Genomic DNA, 19,983 nt, shown 5'->3' with positions numbered 1-19,983 from the left:
CAAAACCATTGAAATTCCTCCAATATAGTTAGTTGTAGTAACTATAACTAGCGCGCCCACAATCCACTGCAGATGATGTCACATATTACATCATTCATGGCATGGTCAGTGACATCACTGATGACATCACTGATGACATCACAAATGACATCACGGATGGCATCATTCACGTGACAATCTGATACATCTCATCATACACTAGTATAACCTTTCAACACTCATTATAAAATATGGAGTACCATATTTGAAACCATTGTCACACCAATACAAGTTTCTAAAAACCCACCCAGTGAGATTCACTCATACGTGCTAACAAAGATCAATAGAACACTAGTAAATATATTTCCAAAGGTCGTAGTCAAATCCTGCTTTCCGCAGAACAACGAAAGAAGCGAAGACCACCAAGTAAGTGCAGTTTCTCAGCGTGGTTTATTCAGTGCAAAAGATCCAAGCCTGCAATGTCGCCATGACGCGTTTCACCTCGTAAAGAGGCTTGCTCACACAAAGTGTCATGAACACAAACGAGGGTTTTTAAAGTGCAAATACATAATTAGTCACACCTGTGCAAATTGCATTTTTTTCAAATACTGACAATTCATGGAAAGTGAAGACAAACTTCATATTTCTAAATTTGAATAGAGGGCATAGTGCCCAAAGGGTCTCAAATGTGCAAAAACGCAATGTTCTAAAATGGTCATCATTTTTGTACAAATATATAAATATATAAATAAATTACATTATATATACATATATACAACGCTACAAAAATATATATATAGATCCCTATTGGGCTATAAATATAATACTATGGCCCCAAATATTTCATATATGTACACAATGATTAAGACAAAAGTCTCTAAACAACCAAAAATGGTAAACTCAAACGACCATATTTTCATATATATACATCCACATAATTTTTACAGTATATATAGCACATTAAGTTTGGAGATCCCTCATTTATCATCACTGGGCATGTTTGTCTTCATTTCTTTAAAAGAAAATGTAAAAAGAAATTGTGCCCAAGTGGGCATATTTAAGGCAATATCACAAGGTGTTTAAATTGAAAGCATGCACTTTATGACAACCTCTTTTAGTCACTGTATAGCAGGAGAAATGTTTATAAAGTGAAAATAGTGAATCTATACTAATGGTTAAAAACATGCTACAGTTGACAGCAGGTAGCAGAGTCAATTAAAAGAAAACCAAAAAATGGTATAGGGGGAAATTACTATTTACATCCAAGCAACACTGAGTATATGCCTACTTGAGGAAAAGATTGTATATCAGTTATTTAGAGGCAGGTGTAAAGATCCTCGCTATTGTTGAGACCTCCCGGGCTTTTGGTGTTGAATTCAAGAATGAATCTGGTTACCAGGAGGCGCAGTTTTGCGTCCCGGTTACCCCCTCTTTTTAGAGGCAACACTGTATCGACCAAGAAGTACTGTAGGCTACTGGGATCGCTCCCATGTACAGCTTCAAAGTGTCTGGCCACTGGGTAGGCCTGATCCTTCCCGGAGATTGCCCTTAAATGCTGTAAAATGCGCTTGTGTGCAGGTGGGCGAGTACTTCCCACATATTGCAATCCACAAGGGCACTGCAAGACATAAACAACATATTCTGTCTTGCAGGTTAGTCTTTTATTGATGATAAAGGGTTTATCCGAGAAAGGACGTTGGACCTGGGTTTTGTTAATCCCGTGGCGACAAGCCTTACACGTGAGACACTTTTTGAAGCCAGTGATGTTATCTATCCAGGACTTAGTGGGCTCTAACATGTTGTTGACTAGTGCACTGGCCAGGCTGGGGGATTTGCGAAACGTTATACTTGGTTTGTCCGGTACCAGGTCCCCTATAATAGGGTCACCTTTAACCAGGTTCCAATTTTTGTTTAGGATCTTTCTAATCTGGGAGTGCTGGTTGCTATAGGTCACAATGGCTCTAGATGTAATACGCTCATTGTCATCCCCTTCCGCATCGAGTTTAGACTTGGGCATGAGTGCATCTGATCTCGAGATATCCCTAGTACGTCTGATAGCTCCTTCTATCAGAGTACTGCTATACCCTCTCTGTAGGAATCTCGCTTTGCTAGCTTGTTGGGCCAGATTGCATTCCAAATCAGAACTGCAAATTCTCCGCAGTCTTAGCATCTCCCCGTAGGGGATGCTGCGTATCAAATGTTGGGGATGCTGGCTGCTGGCATGTAGGACCGTGTTTCCGGCAGTCGCCTTCCTATGCAATCTAGTATGTAAGGCTCCCTCTCTGATGTATACCTCCACATCAAGGAAAGTGACCTTTTCCTTATCGATGTGTGATGTAAATTTTAGGTTCAGATTATTTACATTCAATAAGTTCGCAAATTCAGTAGCCTCATCATGTGTGCCTCTCCAAATAAAAAACAGGTCATCAATATACCTTAGGTAGAGCACGACCTTATGTTGCATTATTTCCATGTGTTCGCCCATTAGGACCTGTTCCTCCCAAAGCCCCATATGGAGGCAAGCAAAGCTTGGGGAGAAACAGGCCCCCATAGCTACACCCCTCATTTGCTGGTATATTTGATTATTAAAAACAAAGAAATTTTGTTCCAAACAAATTTTTAACATACCAACAAGCATTTTGTTGTGTTGCATGCATTCCATGGGGCGTTTGCCTAGGTAGTGCTCAACAGCCTTAATACCATCACGGTGTCGAATTGATGTATATAATGAGGATACATCCATGGTAACAAGTAAAAGTTCATTGTCCCAGGTAATTGAGGCCAGTTTGCACAAAAAGTCAGTTGTGTCCTTCACATAAGAACCCAAGTTCTTTACCCATTCCTGGAGAAAGTAGTCTATATAGCGAGAAATACATTCAGTAGAGCTGTCTATGGCCGATATAATGGGCCTGCCAGGGGGCACAAGGGGGTCCTTGTGCACCTTCGGAAGTAGGTAGAAACTGGGGATGACTGGATAATCCTTCTTTAAATATTTATATTCATCAAATGAGATGAGACCACCGCTGCGCCATGCCATTAGTTTCGAGTTCTGGTCCGCCCATGCTGCTTTTACAATCGATAAGTTGCTCTTTTTATAGCAGTCAATATCGCCAAGCTGGAGTTCTGCCTCCTTGATATATTCCTCCCGCTTCCATAGGACAATATTACCGCCCTTATCGGCAGGCTTAACTATGACTTTGTTGTCATTCTTCAATTTTTTGACCAGATTGTAGTAGCAGGCGTTTTTCCTGTTGACTATTTTCTCTTTGTTATTGGAGGCAATGTAGAGTTTTTTCAAGTCACCAATTATAAGCTCATGGTACACATCCAAATTGTCATGAATAGATATTGGGAGGAAAGTGGATTTGGGCTTGAAAGGGGTTGTACTGGTGCCCCTGCCGCCGATTTCATCACCTGTCATTGGAGCTCCCACATTCTCACATTGCAGCTCTAAAATTTCTTGCATTTCCAAGCCTTCACTGGCCGTTAGTATCGATGGACTAATTGGAGCAACTGATTTGGACTTTTTGTAGGGGTGTTGTCGGTGGAATTTGTTGAGCTTTAATTTCCTCACATACCTGAAAACATCCATACGGGTGTCAGCATAATTGAAGTCCCTGGGGGGACAATACGACAGTCCCAAAGATAGAATGGAGGTTTCATTGTCAGTTAAAGTTGTATCCGTGAGGTTAATTACTGAGGGGGCGCCGCTGTTTGCCCTCTTTTCCTGTTCCACCTTCCCCTGTTTGATTTCTTTTCTCCTCCTTGCTTTATTGCATTTCCTGCGTTCTGCCCGCTTCCTGTTTGTCCTCTGTTTCCTTGTGGGGCCTTTTGTTGTGAGCTTGAGCGCAGAGTGTCCCTTCTGTTCTCGCACAGGCAGCTCACCTCCTGTGCTGGGGTAAGTTTTGTAAACCCCAATTCCTGCGTCTGCGCTCTGGAGGTACCTTCTTCTGCCTCACTTTCAGCTGCTGAACTCAGGTCCGCAGAGGAGATGGAGACTGAGGTTGTTCCCCTTGTTTTTCGTCCTGTGTTTCCAAATTTAGCCTTGATTCCATCGAATTTGCGTGCAAATGTGAAGATGTGTCCATTCACATAATCAAGCCTGTCTCTTTCAAATTTGAAAGCTTTACGTTTCTTGATGATGTCCTCTTCCTTTGTCAGTCGGATTTCCATTTCCTCCCTCAATTTCTTCATTTCCTCATTCACATCATTTTTGGCCAGCTCCGCCTCTATTTCCTCAATTTCCGTTTGGAGCTTAAGTCTGTCACTCTCGGCATACTTAACAAGAATTCTCATTAGCCTTGCCGATGACTCCAGGTTGGCAGTGGCCCATTCCTCGAGCATATCGGGGTCCGGATTGTCGTAGCTCGGGGCTAATGTGATTCGAAGTCCCCTAGGGACCCGCCCAACCTCCAGGTATCTTGTGAGGGATTTATTCTCCCACCACTTGGCCTGTTCCTTCTTCGAAAGTTTCTCCAACTTACGGAAAGTGTCTCTAACGGTGGGATTGGTTTTAGTTCCCTCCGGTTGCTGATTGGATGTTGCAGGTTCTCCCCCTGCCGGGCTTTCAAAGACTGACTCCGCAGCCTGCTCTCTGTTCCGCAACACCGCGGCAGACATTGCAATTTGTGGCAAAACGTTGTTAAGCACTCAAGCCAAGAAACACAACTAGTGGCGCACGCTGTATAGTATCAGCGCGCACTTCACACGGCACACTTTCCGCTGCAACTGTTGTCGCTGTCTTACCCGGAAATGGGCTGCCAAACACCACGGTTTTTCTTCGGCGTTAACGGCTCCACTTTTCCACGGCAGACGTGTGCTTGTCTCGCAGGGGCGTACACAGCTTCCTCCTACCGGAGTAACAAAGAACGGTTCCGGGTTACAGAACCACTGCTTCCTGCCGTGTCGTCGCCCAGATGGAAAGGGGTCTCGCTCGTGACCAGGAAGCTTCCAGTCACAAAATACGTCCAAAGGTCGTAGTCAAATCCTGCTTTCCGCAGAACAACGAAAGAAGCGAAGACCACCAAGTAAGTGCAGTTTCTCAGCGTGGTTTATTCAGTGCAAAAGATCCAAGCCTGCAATGTCGCCATGACGCGTTTCACCTCGTAAAGAGGCTTGCTCACACAAAGTGTCATGAACACAAACGAGGGTTTTTAAAGTGCAAATACATAATTAGTCACACCTGTGCAAATTGCATTTTTTTCAAATACTGACAATTCATGGAAAGTGAAGACAAACTTCATATTTCTAAATTTGAATAGAGGGCATAGTGCCCAAAGGGTCTCAAATGTGCAAAAACGCAATGTTCTAAAATGGTCATCATTTTTGTACAAATATATAAATATATAAATAAATTACATTATATATACATATATACAACGCTACAAAAATATATATATAGATCCCTATTGGGCTATAAATATAATACTATGGCCCCAAATATTTCATATATGTACACAATGATTAAGACAAAAGTCTCTAAACAACCAAAAATGGTAAACTCAAACGACCATATTTTCATATATATACATCCACATAATTTTTACAGTATATATAGCACATTAAGTTTGGAGATCCCTCATTTATCATCACTGGGCATGTTTGTCTTCATTTCTTTAAAAGAAAATGTAAAAAGAAATTGTGCCCAAGTGGGCATATTTAAGGCAATATCACAAGGTGTTTAAATTGAAAGCATGCACTTTATGACAACCTCTTTTAGTCACTGTATAGCAGGAGAAATGTTTATAAAGTGAAAATAGTGAATCTATACTAATGGTTAAAAACATGCTACAGTTGACAGCAGGTAGCAGAGTCAATTAAAAGAAAACCAAAAAATGGTATAGGGGGAAATTACTATTTACATCCAAGCAACACTGAGTATATGCCTACTTGAGGAAAAGATTGTATATCAGTTATTTAGAGGCAGGTGTAAAGATCCTCGCTATTGTTGAGACCTCCCGGGCTTTTGGTGTTGAATTCAAGAATGAATCTGGTTTCCAGGAGGCGCAGTTTTGCGTCCCGGTTACCCCCTCTTTTTAGAGGCAACACTGTATCGACCAAGAAGTACTGTAGGCTACTGGGATCGCTCCCATGTACAGCTTCAAAGTGTCTGGCCACTGGGTAGGCCTGATCCTTCCCGGAGATTGCCCTTAAATGCTGTAAAATGCGCTTGTGTGCAGGTGGGCGAGTACTTCCCACATATTGCAATCCACAAGGGCACTGCAAGACATAAACAACATATTCTGTCTTGCAGGTTAGTCTTTTATTGATGATAAAGGGTTTATCCGAGAAAGGACGTTGGACCTGGGTTTTGTTAATCCCGTGGCGACAAGCCTTACACGTGAGACACTTTTTGAAGCCAGTGATGTTATCTATCCAGGACTTAGTGGGCTCTAACATGTTGTTGACTAGTGCACTGGCCAGGCTGGGGGATTTGCGAAACGTTATACTTGGTTTGTCCGGTACCAGGTCCCCTATAATAGGGTCACCTTTAACCAGGTTCCAATTTTTGTTTACACACCAGCACACATCATATTGGCTTATGTAGTCATCCTACTCACTTATGCAAATATTTGATCATACTTACATTTACTCAGCTACACACTTATACAAACACCACTTTAATTCTTTATATAGTAACTCAGATAGTAACTCATACTTAGTGTGTTATAAAATCACTATTGCATGTATAAAGTTTTCGATAGTCACTCATACAATCACTGAGTCTTATGTATACTTATTTATAAACAACAACTGTCACATACACTGCCTTTTATATGTCTAGTTTGTTGGACATGTATCATTGAGAAATATATTTACTCATCAGCACACCCATAAAGACATTCACTCATCCAAACAATTGTTTCCACATACAGTCTTAACCTCATTTACCTACTAAATCAACTATTTACACATCTTTGGACAGTCACATACCTCCCACCCAACTACACACACATTCACTATCCCATACAAATACTCATCTAACTAATTATTAAGTAATATAGACTTTCAAATAACTGGTAACCAACTTATGTAGTAGTTTACGCAACAAGAGATAGAGTGATACAGATATTCACACTGTTTAATCACTATCCCATATATTTAGAGAAACACTTTAGTTTAGTCACTTAGACAGGCAATCACAGTGCTACTAAATCCTCCATCAAGACACTTATACATCCACTTAGTCTTCAATGCACATTGCTATATATGTAATACTTACTTAAATATCAAACCAAACCACATTCACTGGATGATGCCATCAGTGATGTCATTTGAGATGTCATCAGTGATGTCACTGACCATGTCATGAATGATGTAATATGTGACATCATCAGCAATGGATTGCGGGCACGCGAATTATAGTTAGTACAACTAACTATATCGGAGGAATTTCAATGGTTTTGTACAAGTGAAATGTCCAGCTAACTATAACACCCTTAAAACTTATGGTTTTTCAGTAAATTTCAAAGGTTTTTTAAATGCTAATTCCTAACTATAACACCCCTAAAACCTATGGTTTTTTCAGTGAATTTCAAAGGTTTTTAAAGGCTAATTCCTAACTATAACAGGCCTCAAACCTAGGGTGTTTTCAGTGACTTTATATATATATACAGACACACACACACACACACATATACACATATAAAAAACAAAGGTTAATGCGACTTTATAGTTAGATGACTTTTTAATTTTTTTTTATTTTTTTGATTAAGAATTCATGAAATACAATGAAAACCAATTTACATGATTAGAGGAAAGAGGATAAAATACAAAATATACAATCGACCATCATTATAAAGACAGAAGTAATGCAGAGATCGATTTGGCAACATACATAAATTAATATCTAATTAAATTGATTCCTTTAAATAGTTAATAAACCAATTACATGCGATATCATATATCCTGTGACGTTTTGAGACAATTTGAGGACCGAATAAGCTCGCTACACTCTGTTTGCCCGCCAAGCAGCCACTGGTGCCCAAATCTTCAGTCCCAATTCTTTTGTTTTTTTTCCCTTAAGTTCATATAGGGCCGCCTCAACATTATGTATTCCTAAGAGTCTAGACATCCACATTTGAAAGGTTGGGGCCTCAGTATCTTTCCAGGCAGCTGAGATTAATATTCGAAGTACGGCTGTGGAGATAAAAGACCAAAGCCTCATCTCGATATTTAAATTCAGTTTACTTTCACATCCTACGATCATAAGTGTTGGGGACAGGGTTATTTTAGCATCTAACAACCCCTCCCAGAATGCCTCAATTTTCTTTTTAATTGATACGAGTTTCTCACATTGATGAAACATGTGGATGATGTCAGCCGGAACTTTAGAACATCTGGGACAGTTATGATCCACCCTCTTGCCCCAATCATAAAGCTTGGAGGGGGTGTAGTACAGGTTGAATAATGTTTTGAAGTGCTGAGCTCTTAGAATGGAGGAACGTAAGAATCTTCCATCCATAAAAAAAGGGTCTATCCAGGTCGATATCTGGATCCTCCAATTTAGAAGCCCAGGCTGCCTCAGTTTTACACATGTCATCCTGGGATCCCTCCACAAACAGCCTGTACACTCCATTGATTCTTAGGTCTCCCCCTTCATATAATCCAGTATTTTACACCTCTTGTTTAAAATGATACGAGGCCTTTTTGATCTGATTGTGCTGACCACCTGAGCATATTTATAATCTTGGTTACCCTGGAGGGAATACCTTTGTTTCAGTTCTTCGAGAGATCTACACTCGTCCCCTACCATAACTTGCCCCAGTGTCAAGATACCCTGTCACTCCCAGTATCTCCAACACCCGTCATTGCTTAGGTTAGGGAAGAGACCAGAATTCCAAAGTGGAGTGTGGTGGTTATATTTAGATATTGACAAGGCTTTCTGAGCTGCAGCCCAGACACCCATATCCCTTCAAGTATTTTATAGCTTGTTTTTTTGTAATACCTTCTTTCTGGTCTCCTTAATAATACCCCGGTAGCCTCGCTGCCAAGCAACATTTCGAAAATAGAGGGAATAGCATCTTGTCTGTTCGAGGTATTTGCACTGCTTCCGACGGGATAAAATAATATAGCCATCTGCGTAAGGAGACAAGACCAGTGATAGTATCTAAGATTTGGCAGTCTCAGGCCCCCCTTTCCTGTGGCAAAGACATGTATTTCATGGATCTTCTGACCTTTCCATATTGCCACAGGAACTTCATGAAAATAGCTTCTATTTCTTGGATAATTTTTCCCTCTATTTTAAAGGGATCGCCCCGGAATTTGTATAATACCTTAGGGAACATAGTCATTTTGATGACATTGGCACAACCTATTATTGAGAGTTGCAATGTATCCATTCTTTTCAGATTCTCCCTCATTGATTTCATAAGAGGGATGAAGTTATCTCTAATTATACGCTCCGTCTGTGCGTTAATCGTTACCCCGAGATACACCACGGAGTCGACGAATCTGGAGTCTGATTTAATTATAATCTTAGAACACAATACCTGGGTCTTGCCACACATTTAAGCGATACCCTGACTGTCTCCCGAATAGGCTCGTGATTGCCACCACTTCACGCAAAGCCACGTCGGGTTCAGTAGTAATGACAGCCAGATCGTCGGCATATGCCAAAATTTTTGTTTGGAATCCCTTCATGACTACCGGTTTAATTACAGTGTTATTCATTATCTGGCGTATTAGAGGATCGATATATAGTGCAAATAAGATGAGTGAGCACGGGCATCCCTGCCTAGTCCCACTCGTAATATAGATCTTCTCCAAGCTCTCACCCATCATTTGAATCTTAGCAACTGGGGTAGTATACATTGCCTGAATAGCCTTCCAAAACTTTGGCCCAAACCCCCTTTCATCGAGCACCCTCCAAAGAAACTCCCATCTGACGCGGTTGAAGGCTTTCTCTGCGTTGAGGATGGGTCTAGATTAGACTACGCAAACGCCCTTTACCTAGGACTCCCTAAATACCTCGTGGGGCGACTTCAAGTAGTCCAAAATTCAGCTGCCCGTGCCATCTACGGGCTTCCCAGACGCGCTAGTGCCTCTGACCTGTTAAAAGAACTGCACTGGCTTCCCATAGCCAAGAGAGTCCTTTTCAAAAGTCTGACGCTGACCTTCAAAGCCCTTCATGACATTGGCCCTAGTTACATTAGGAAACGTCTTGTTTTTTATAAGCCTAATAGAGCTTTAAGGTCCGCCTCTTTGTCTAAAATGGTAGTTCCGACCATCAAACGCGCTAGACAGGGCGGCCGCTCTTTTCACCACTTGGCTCCTCGTGCCTGGAACGAGCTTCCCCTTTCTCTTAGACAGACCCCCAGCCTTATGTCCTTCAGAAAGGCTTTAAAGACTTGGCTTTTCACCAGATAGGGCCCCCGCCTTTCCTTACTGTTCAGTTATGTTGTTGCCCCCGAAGGACCTCTTCGCCAAAGCGCCGGGACACTCCTCTTGGAGTAGCTGTTGCGCTATAGAAGAACGTGTTAACATAACATAACATAACATCATTGCGACCCCCCCCTCCCCGGCAGCATGGATATCGAACAACGTGATGGCTCGTCTGATGTGGTCCGTAGTTCCCCTACCGGGAATAAATCCATGCTGCCAGGGAGAGACCAGGGTCCCAATGATCCGTCCCAAGCGGGCAGCCAAGATCTTAGCATATAATTTATTATCCGCGTTTATCAGGGATATCGGCCTGTAGGAACCGTTTTTTTTTTTGGGCTTACCCTTTTTGTGAAACAGCACGATATTCGTGCTCATCCATGACTCCGGAATTATGCCTGTGTTTATTATTCCATTTAATAGGTCTAACAAAAGTGGGGATGTTTCCTCGAATTCCCATTTATAAAATTCCAGTGGAAGACCATCGGGGCCAGCAGCCTTCCCTGCTGCTTTATAGTTAGATGACAATGTCAGTTAAAACATAATATTTTAAACAAGAATAACAATGAAATTCGCCAGTTCTAGTTTACTGAAGTAACTATAACTTGCAACCCTGCCAAGCACAGTGATATCATCAAATATGTCATTTCAGATGTCATCACTGATTATATGACCTTCATATTATATGCCATGAGTTATGTAATATGTGAGGTCATAAGCAGTGTATGGCAAGGTCGTACATTATAGTAACTTCAGTAAACTGTAACTGGTGATTTTGAGTGGTGTTTTGAGATTAAAATGCAACATTTTAACTGACATTTTCCCCAAATTATAAAACCACTTTAGCCTTTGCTGGTTTCAGTGAACGTCTGGGTTTTCTTAAAAAGTAAATTAAGACTTTTTTTACCATACCTAACTATGCCAACACCTTGCTGCATCAAGCAAGCCGGGCTGAAGACCGCTGGAATGCCAGAAACCGGTCCTCGGAAGATTGTTTCCGGTCCAGGGAAGGCATGGCTTGGCAGTTCGGGCTGGACTGTTCCCATGAGGCACAGGGTCAGACTGATTTGCATATAGCCATGTCTGAACTGGGGTGGCAGAGTGGGCTAAAGAATGGTGATGGATTAAACCCAGATCTTTTGACTGGGTGTGAGTGTTTGATTGGTTCAGATGCTCCGTCCATTACCACCCCCTTTTGTACCGCTTTTGGCCGCCATAAGTGTGGCAGGGTATGCTCAGACGTGAGTCCCTTGCTCACTTAGCCACTGGATTCAAGCAAGCTGGGCTGAAGACAGCTGGAATGCCAGAAACCGGTCCTCGGAAGCTTGTTTCCGGTCCAGGGAAGGCATGGCTTGGCAGTTCGGGCTGGACTGTTCCCATGAGGCACAGGGTCAGACTGATTTGCATATAGCCATGTCTGAACTGGGGTGGCAGAGTGGGCTAAAGAATGGTGATGGATTAAACCCAGATCTTTTGACTGGGTGTGAGTGTTTGATTGGTTCAGATGCTCCGTCCATTACCACCCCCTTTTGTACCGCTTTTGGCCACCATAAGTGTGGCAGGGTATGCTCAGACGTGAGTCCCTTGCTCACTTTGCCACTGAATTCAAGCAAGCCGGGCTGAAGACGGCTGGAATGCCAGAAACCGGTCCTCGGAAGCTTGTTTCCGGTCCAGGGAAGGCATGGATTGGCAGTTCGGGCTGGACTGTTCCCATGAGGCACAGGGTCAGACTGATTTGCATATAGCAATGTCTGAACTGGGGTGGCAGAGTGGGCTAAAGAATGGTGATGGATTAAACCCGGATCTTTTGACTGGGTGTGAGTGTTTGATTGGGTCAGATGCTCCGTCCATTACCACCCCCTTTTGTACAGGTTTTTTTTTTGGGCTTACCCTTTTTGTGAAACACCACGCTATTGGTGCTCATCCATGACTCCGGAATTATGCCTGTGTTTATTATTCCATTGAATAGGTCTAACAAAAGTGGGGATGTTTCTTCGAATACACATTTATAAAATTCCAGTGGAAGACCATCGGGGCCAGCAGCCTTCCCTGCTGCTTTATAGTTAGATGACAATGTCAGTTAAAACATAATATTTTAAACAAGAAAAACAATGAAATTCGCCAGTTCTAGTTTACTGAAGTAACTATAACTTGCACCCCTGACAAGCACAGTGATATCATTAAATATGTTATTTCAGATGTCATCACTGATTATATGACCTTCATATTATATGCCATGAGTTATGTAATATGTGAGGTCATAAGCAGTGCAAGGCAAGGTCGTACATTATAGTAACTTCAGTAAACTGTAACTGGTGATTTTGAGTGGTGTTTTGAGATTAAAATGCAACATTTTAACTGACATTTTCCCCCAATTATAAAATCACTTTAACCTTTGCTGGTTTCAGTGTACTTCTGGGTTTTCTTAAAAAGTAAATTAATACTTTTTTTTACCATACCTAACTATGCCAACACCTTGCTGCATAAAGTCAAAGGTCCGGCATGCTACGGGGTTGGCATCAGGGCTTGGCCTGCAGGCAAACCCTGCAGCCCACCCTTGTTGGCGGCAAAACCTCCACAGGTGGACAGCACTACACAGATTCCTATCCCCAAATTAGCCCTTATTTTGCATTTTTATGATCCCATGGGACCCCAGTTAAACTCCCTTTTAGGGACTAATTTTGTCTCCACGTGGTCACGGTGGCCATGGGATCGCTACCCTGCTTATTTTTACTGTAAACACAGGACAGAGGGACCAAGTCCCTGAGTCCTGTAATGGTGGCAACAACATTTATCTTTATTTTATGGCGAGCCAATCACAGCCCTTCAGGCCTGTGGGATCGGTCTCGTTCCCACTGGTCCAGCCAATCAGAATGCTTAGTTTTGTCATTTTGTCCCATGGGATTCACTTGGCGCTCCCTTAGGAGTCCTGCAGCACTAGATATCTCTATGTTTTTAACCTTACTTTCACCGGAAGAGCGGTACACATTTATACCAATCACAAAAAGTATGCTATCTTTTTAACCTTACTTTCACTGGAAGAGCAGTACCATTTACACCAATCACAAACAAGTATGCTATCTGAGTAGAGATCTAGCTTTCTGTCAAATTTGGTATCATTCTGTTCAGCCATTTTGTCTGTATCATTGTCTAATTTTCCCTTTGGAAATTGCATGGGGGAAAAGTGTATTTGACCACCCTTTTTTCGGCCTCTATTTGATGGATCACCCCACAACTTTCTAGGAAGGATAGCAAGGGCATGGGGAAAGAACCAACCACCAACTGTGACTTAGTGGTGCGAAGACTTAGACTGGTGCTGTGTGGAAGAAAAAGTGGTGTTTAAAAGCAGAGGTTGCCGGAAGAAATGGGATAACATTTGGGGTTGTTGGTCGAAATATAGAGTACATTGAGAGCAGAATACTTGCATGAATCAGTATACATCCATAATGCATGAAGTGCTCCATACTAAAGTTAAGAAACAAAGGACAGCTGTGGATGACATTGAACTCATTATTGTGATACCGTAGTATAAATGTAAGCGAGTGAAAAATATCCCTATATATGTATGAAGACCATAATCTGTCCTATGAAATCCAAATGTATTGGCAAGTTTGTTAATATAAAATATTTAAAATATTTTTTTTTGTACTTTTCAGGAAAGAGCTAAGGTTACTGAACATTTTTTTTAAACTTTCATGAAGATTCATCAAACTTTGCAAAGGAAAAAGCAAGAGAAAAAAACGCTCTTTCTATGGAAGCTCTGACCTAACTGTTATTAAACAGTGGCAACCCCCACAGAGTGAGTGAGTGAGTGTGAGAGGGAGAGAGGAAGACAGTGTGTGTATAAGCACATTATACGCATGTTTGCTGAAAATGTTTAACTCTGACTTTGTATGGATGTACTAGATATCTTTACCTATGTAGGTATGTAGAGATACACATATACTCAGAAAATGTAAACCATTTTAAGCAGCAAGAGGGCTCGTGCATTGCCTCAAATTCTGCTTTGCATTGAAAGGAGAATGGGCAAATACATGTGCAGGCCGGGTGCAGGGGCACATTCAACAGCTACAAGGGTAGGGCCCAAGGGAGAACCAGGGCAAATAGAGCTGGCGCCCTGGCTCCACTCAGCACTCCCTCTAGCGACGCCACTGCAGGTACAACTTAAGATATATTTACCCTCAGCGCGTGACTACAACAAGCGATCTGCTCGGCCCGCTCTCTCTTGGCGATTGTTTTCGACAGGGCTCCCAGGAACTCCTCCCCGGAGACAATAGCCGTCTGTCCAAATGTCTTCCCGTTCTGGAATTTCGCCACCGGCAGGTACCCTGCGAACCGAAAGAAGACATGCACACTCTTGAATGCAGTTTATAATTTAAGCAAAACCTGACTGTCGAGGACAAAACATAAACTGCAAACAAAGCAGGCGCTGATAGACTCCAGGCAGTACAAGGGAAATCCCACGCTGGCGGAGGACACTGGGCCGCTTACAGGACTGGATGGGTCATAAACTTAGGCCATCGGCAAATACCAAGAAAGGCCACTCTTCGTTCCACCACGTGCATTTTTCTATCACGTGACAAGCCCTTGACATTCCTGTCTGGGGCGGAGCCTCATGGAGATAGCTACCGAGAGGCTCTGCCCTCCACCAATCAGGGTTGGATTGGGATCAGGATTGGGATCAGAAATAGGCCTAGACACCCAAAACAGGCCCGGGCACCCTAAAAGAAAGTGTCCCAGTCCCACTGCTTCCGTTTTTAAGTATTCTAAAAAGAAGAGTGGGTGGGGGCAAGAGGCATGTTTATTTAGCTTCACTGAGATAAAATAAAATGCAAACGTTGCAAGGACTTTTTGTGCATTAGTTCACAATGGTGAACCTACCTGACTATAAGTGAGGCCACTTCTACTTCAGCACCATGCTCCTGCTCAAACTGCATACAACAGTGGGCTGGTTCAGTGAGAGACAGGGAATGACACCTCCGCTCCTTGGTAAAAGGGAGATAATAGAGGCAAAAAGGCCGCTCAGGTCCCCACTGGGCCACTGGAGGCATCTGAACACCACAGACTAAATCAGTCTTCACAAAAAAGCAGCCCACAGCTGGGACTTAGATACTGGCCCATCTCCCACTACCTGAGTGCCCGCCTTACCAATCCAACGCTGCAACCAATGCACGTACCCCCTTTCCAAAAAACAAAAAATCACAAAGGGTCTTTGAGGCTGTCGCCAATGTCCCTGGGTGTTTTCACACCTCTTAATGGACATCGGCTGCTTACTGCCTCCAGAGACAAGCTGTAAAGCCACTCTGTGCAGTGCTTTCCAGCATGTCTTCCCTGCCTCCCTGTGATTTTGACTACCCTAGAGGTGTCCGCGTGAAGGCAGGGGCGGCCTTAGGCATGTGCAAGCTGTGCACCTACACAGGGCCACCAAACCGCAGGGGCCACCACACCAATATATATTCTTAATATAATAATCCTATGAGGATGGATACATATTTGCGTGGCGGCCCCTGGCAGGGATTTGGCGGCCTCCGGCTCAGTTCCACTTCCAAACCGAGAGGTAAACCAATTTACGCATCCACTGACCACTCAAGTAACCACTAGTGCCACAGTTAACATTGCATAATCATAGCCGTTAAACACAATAATATAACGATCAGTAGAGTTTGGCCATTAAAAAATACACAGTTTATTCAATACAATACATTATTCTGTACAGAAGTATGGCGACAACTTATAACTAAAGCACAAACAGATATCCCCCTATTAGGAACAAGCACGGACCAGGAACTGAAGCTTATCTAACTTTTGGTTCCAGTCTCCATTTAAAATCAACACTGACTATGTAACAGGACACTGGCATAAGTAGCTACTGGTTGTAACTAATTTTGAAAGTTCCTTAGACATGCTTTGCAGCAAATTATTCCCTGTTAAGAGTAAGACCCTAGATAGGTTTATAAAAAATTAGGTAGAGGACATGATAGCACTATGTGTATTAATAAACCATAAAGCGGGTCGTTAGTAAAAACAAATCGCCGCTTATCATGTTACAAACAAGATAAACAATTTTTGATTAGAACCCCCGGAATAAAATGACCATGCAAATTTAAGGAAAAATAGAGAATAGACGCAAACAAGGCACCAAAAGTCTATTAGCCTTAAGGAGATAAAACTGTTAGAAAATACAGAATAAGGAATTAAATGTTTTTTTGTTCTTTGTAGATGGTTAATTTATAAACCACGTAAGGAGGACTCCCCTTGAAAAAAGCGCTGTCATCACAATCCATTATCACATGCGCAACCCAGGCTGTATATATATATGCTGGGCTGAACTTTAATAAAATCAATTTGCACCACGTTGGGTCTCGCTGATTCCTGATTGACGGTGTGGCTGACTGCGCTGCGTTGCACTAGGGACTGGACGTACCTCATATATATATATATATATATATATATATATATATATATATATATATATATATATATATATAAAAAAAAAATTTACTAGGTAAGTTGTTTCCGGTAAACCTTGGGTATAATTAAGGAATTTGAGACATTAGTTCAGTACAAATTAAAATGAATATTCATTACTTTCAGTTTCCTGTGAGAAAACACAGACCTCGGTGGCTCCCTTTTACACATCTACATCGAGCTTACTCGAAAACTCTAAGGTAATAGGTCTGTCATAATTTTAAGATCGATATTAATCAAGACCAAATCAGTGTAATAAGCGGGTTTCCTTATCTATACCAAAAGGTTACTTTTAATCAAGACGATTTAGATTCCATTCAATTGATGATACAAAACCTCTGGAATCCAAGAAGAGATCCTCAAAATAATGAGAAGTCTCGAATAGAAATTAATTGATGGAGGTATGCAATTAATTTATCATTGGTGACATGCATAGGCTTCTTTCAATGTTCTATTATTAGCAAAGAAAAACTTTGAGAACCCTCTATAGTTTATGTAATCTGTGCTCTCACTGAAAAACTCATGTAACAATGTTGCTCCACAGCCTGGAACCACAAGCCACTAGTTTGCCCTTAAGAGTGCCCTTAAGTACCATAAAGTTTTTTTGAAATATTGTGAAATGTTGTTCTTAGAGGATTGAAAAAATCAACATCTGTATAAATTTTGATATGTGTGGAAAAAAGTGTTGAAAAAGTACACTAATTGTATGTTTCTTTTGTTAAATAGAAAACTGTCCTGATGAAGGTTTAAAAGCAAATACTGAAACGCTGCGTCGACAACTTGTTTTTTCTTTTTTAACGTGTCTATGTGTATTTACACATTTTTAATTTTGTTTTATGGTACTACTGTGCAGAATAATGTATTGTATTGAATAAACTGTATATTTTTTAATGACCAAACTCTACTGATCGTTATATTATTGTGTTTACCGGCTATGATTATGCAATGTTAACTGGTGCACTAGTGGTTACTTGAGTGGTCAGTGGATGCGTAAATTGGTTTACCTCTCGGCACCATATTTGGTTGGTAAAACTGTAGGGACCTGTTTGTTTACTGTACTTTCTCTCCTTGTCCCGTATTGGATTTTTAAGGAGACCTCCCTTTTTCTTTCATTTGCAAATCTAGGCATCAGTTATAAACTTGATTCTTGCCTCATTGGCAGTGTAGGTTGTATAGGCTTGGAGAGATGTGGGTTCAATTTCTTGTTGAGGGTATAAGTCTGGCTGTAGAGTATATTGTGGCTTTCAGTGGAATGAGCAAAGACTGAGGCATACTTGTCAAGGTGACATTGTGAAAGTCAAGGTGAGGGATGACCAGTGCATGGGCTTCTGTTCTAAGGTCGTCAGTTGAAAGAAGTTCCTTATTTTTAGAGCATGGAGATGAAGAATTTCATCTGTTGCTAACTAGGTATTGTAAGACATTAGTGAGAGAGAAGAGTCCAATGTAAAGCCTAATTAATGACTTCACTGTTGCAGAGAGGAAGGGTGAGAAGCATTTTACTCTAAGTTCATTTGTTTTGTAAACAATAGGGGGTCAGGAAGGTGCAGGGTGGACTGGTCAACACTTCATCTCTCTTATGAAGATGGAGGGCTTGTGGCCCCAGCCCTACAATCATATTATTTGGTCACGTAACTTCCATGGTTTGTCCCTTGGCCAGAGTCAGGGGCTCTAGGGAAGCTCAATCAGCACAGGGGGCATTAGGTGGAGTTGCTCTTTTGAGCATCCATCTGTTTGCATCTGTACCCCTCTTGGGTAGCTCTTCTCCCAGACACTGCGAGATACTGCTGGAGCAGATCCCTGCGAAGCAAACTCCAAAAGGTGGTGTATGCACCAGAGATCCCGCTTTTGTCTCTGCAATTCTCTATTTCAGTAAAGAACATAGCAAACTATACAGAATTGAGCAGAGCAGGGGGTAGCACAAGTCGGCCATATTTGATTTGGGTCTACTGAGAAACTTCACAGACAGAAGAGAAAAGTGCAGGTTTCAGGCAGGTCCGTTCCTTTCATCTGAGGCCATATGCAACTCTGTTGGTGGTACTTGGGTAAAAGCTTACACAGAGATGGATCAACCATTAAAAGTCCTACTGACGTGGGGTGCAGGGTGTCACTTAGTGACCAGTTTCTACAAACACATAAGAACGAAGCAAAAAACAGATCTTTTGGAATTCAAGACTAAATAGGAGGAGGATTTGGAGTGCAAGCTCACTGACAGGGACTGGACAGCCATCCTCAGGTACACCCAATAGATCTTAAGGTGTGGCTTAAACAGCTTCAATTGAACTTTTTACACTAAACTTACCTGACACTGGGCAGGTTAAATTTCATGTTCCTGACCTTCAATGAGGAGACACAGGCAGCTTTTGATTGTATGACATGGCTATGTCCTGTACTGCAATCTTTTTTGGGGGGAGTGGTGGGGCTGTTGTTAGAATGAAAAGGGGGTGATTGCACCCACACCTCAAGCATGTCTCCTGGGTCTACTGCCCAGATCGAAGTTAAATAGAGACTATTGGGATTTTGTGGATTTAGCGTTGGCCAAAAACGCCATCGCTACTCACTTGAAGTCAAATTATTCTCCAATCCTCAATGGCAACGGGAATTGAGAGTCTGCGATGAGACAAAAGATTGGTGAGACAAGCCTCAATTACAAGTGTGGGAGAGGAAATAAAGTGTCAGCGTGGGACATCTTGTTGAAGTTAAACCCTTCAGCGCTGCGCGAATTCCGCTGCGGCGCTGAAGGTTCTAAAGAACCTATGGACTCATGACGGAACGGTTCCGTCATGAGCACAGGCCAACCGACGCTCATGACGGAACCGTTCCGTCATGAGCATGCAAGGGGTTAACTTCGAAATCTGATAACAAACCACCATGACCCTCTCCTCCACTCTTTGAACTCTTAACAATTGCAGCCTGATGAATGTTTCATTGTAATTGGAAACCATTCTAACATGTTGTGCACCCTACTGACAACCTCTAGCCATATTGACTTAATGGTTTGCAGTATTCGTTGAATGATGTAATGCAGTGGTTCCCAAACTTTTGACTCCTGAGGACCCACATTGACTCACCACTGGAAGCCGGGGACCCCCAGCAATTTATATGATTGAAATTTCAAACATTAAAGGAGTGATTTAAAAAAATAAACACACATGTGGT

General features: G+C 42.0%; 1 protein-coding gene across 1 annotated transcript in view; it reads right to left on the bottom strand.

Annotated features, from left to right (window-relative positions):
- The window catches only part of LOC147659494 (ciliary microtubule inner protein 2A-like), a 215,877-nt gene that overhangs the window by 127,790 nt on the left and 68,104 nt on the right, over positions 1-19,983 (bottom strand). Inside the window, exon 3 of the mRNA XM_086951702.1 lies at positions 14,539-14,687. Coding sequence (XP_086807828.1) covers positions 14,539-14,687 — 149 coding nt within the window. The remainder of the gene's footprint in view (positions 1-14,538; positions 14,688-19,983) is intronic.

This window comes from Lissotriton vulgaris, unplaced genomic scaffold, assembly GCF_964263255.1.
Source record: "Lissotriton vulgaris unplaced genomic scaffold, aLisVul1.2 SCAFFOLD_1337, whole genome shotgun sequence".
NCBI classification, from domain to species: Eukaryota; Metazoa; Chordata; class Amphibia; order Caudata; family Salamandridae; genus Lissotriton; species Lissotriton vulgaris.
This window is presented reverse-complemented; position numbering and strand designations above follow the sequence as displayed.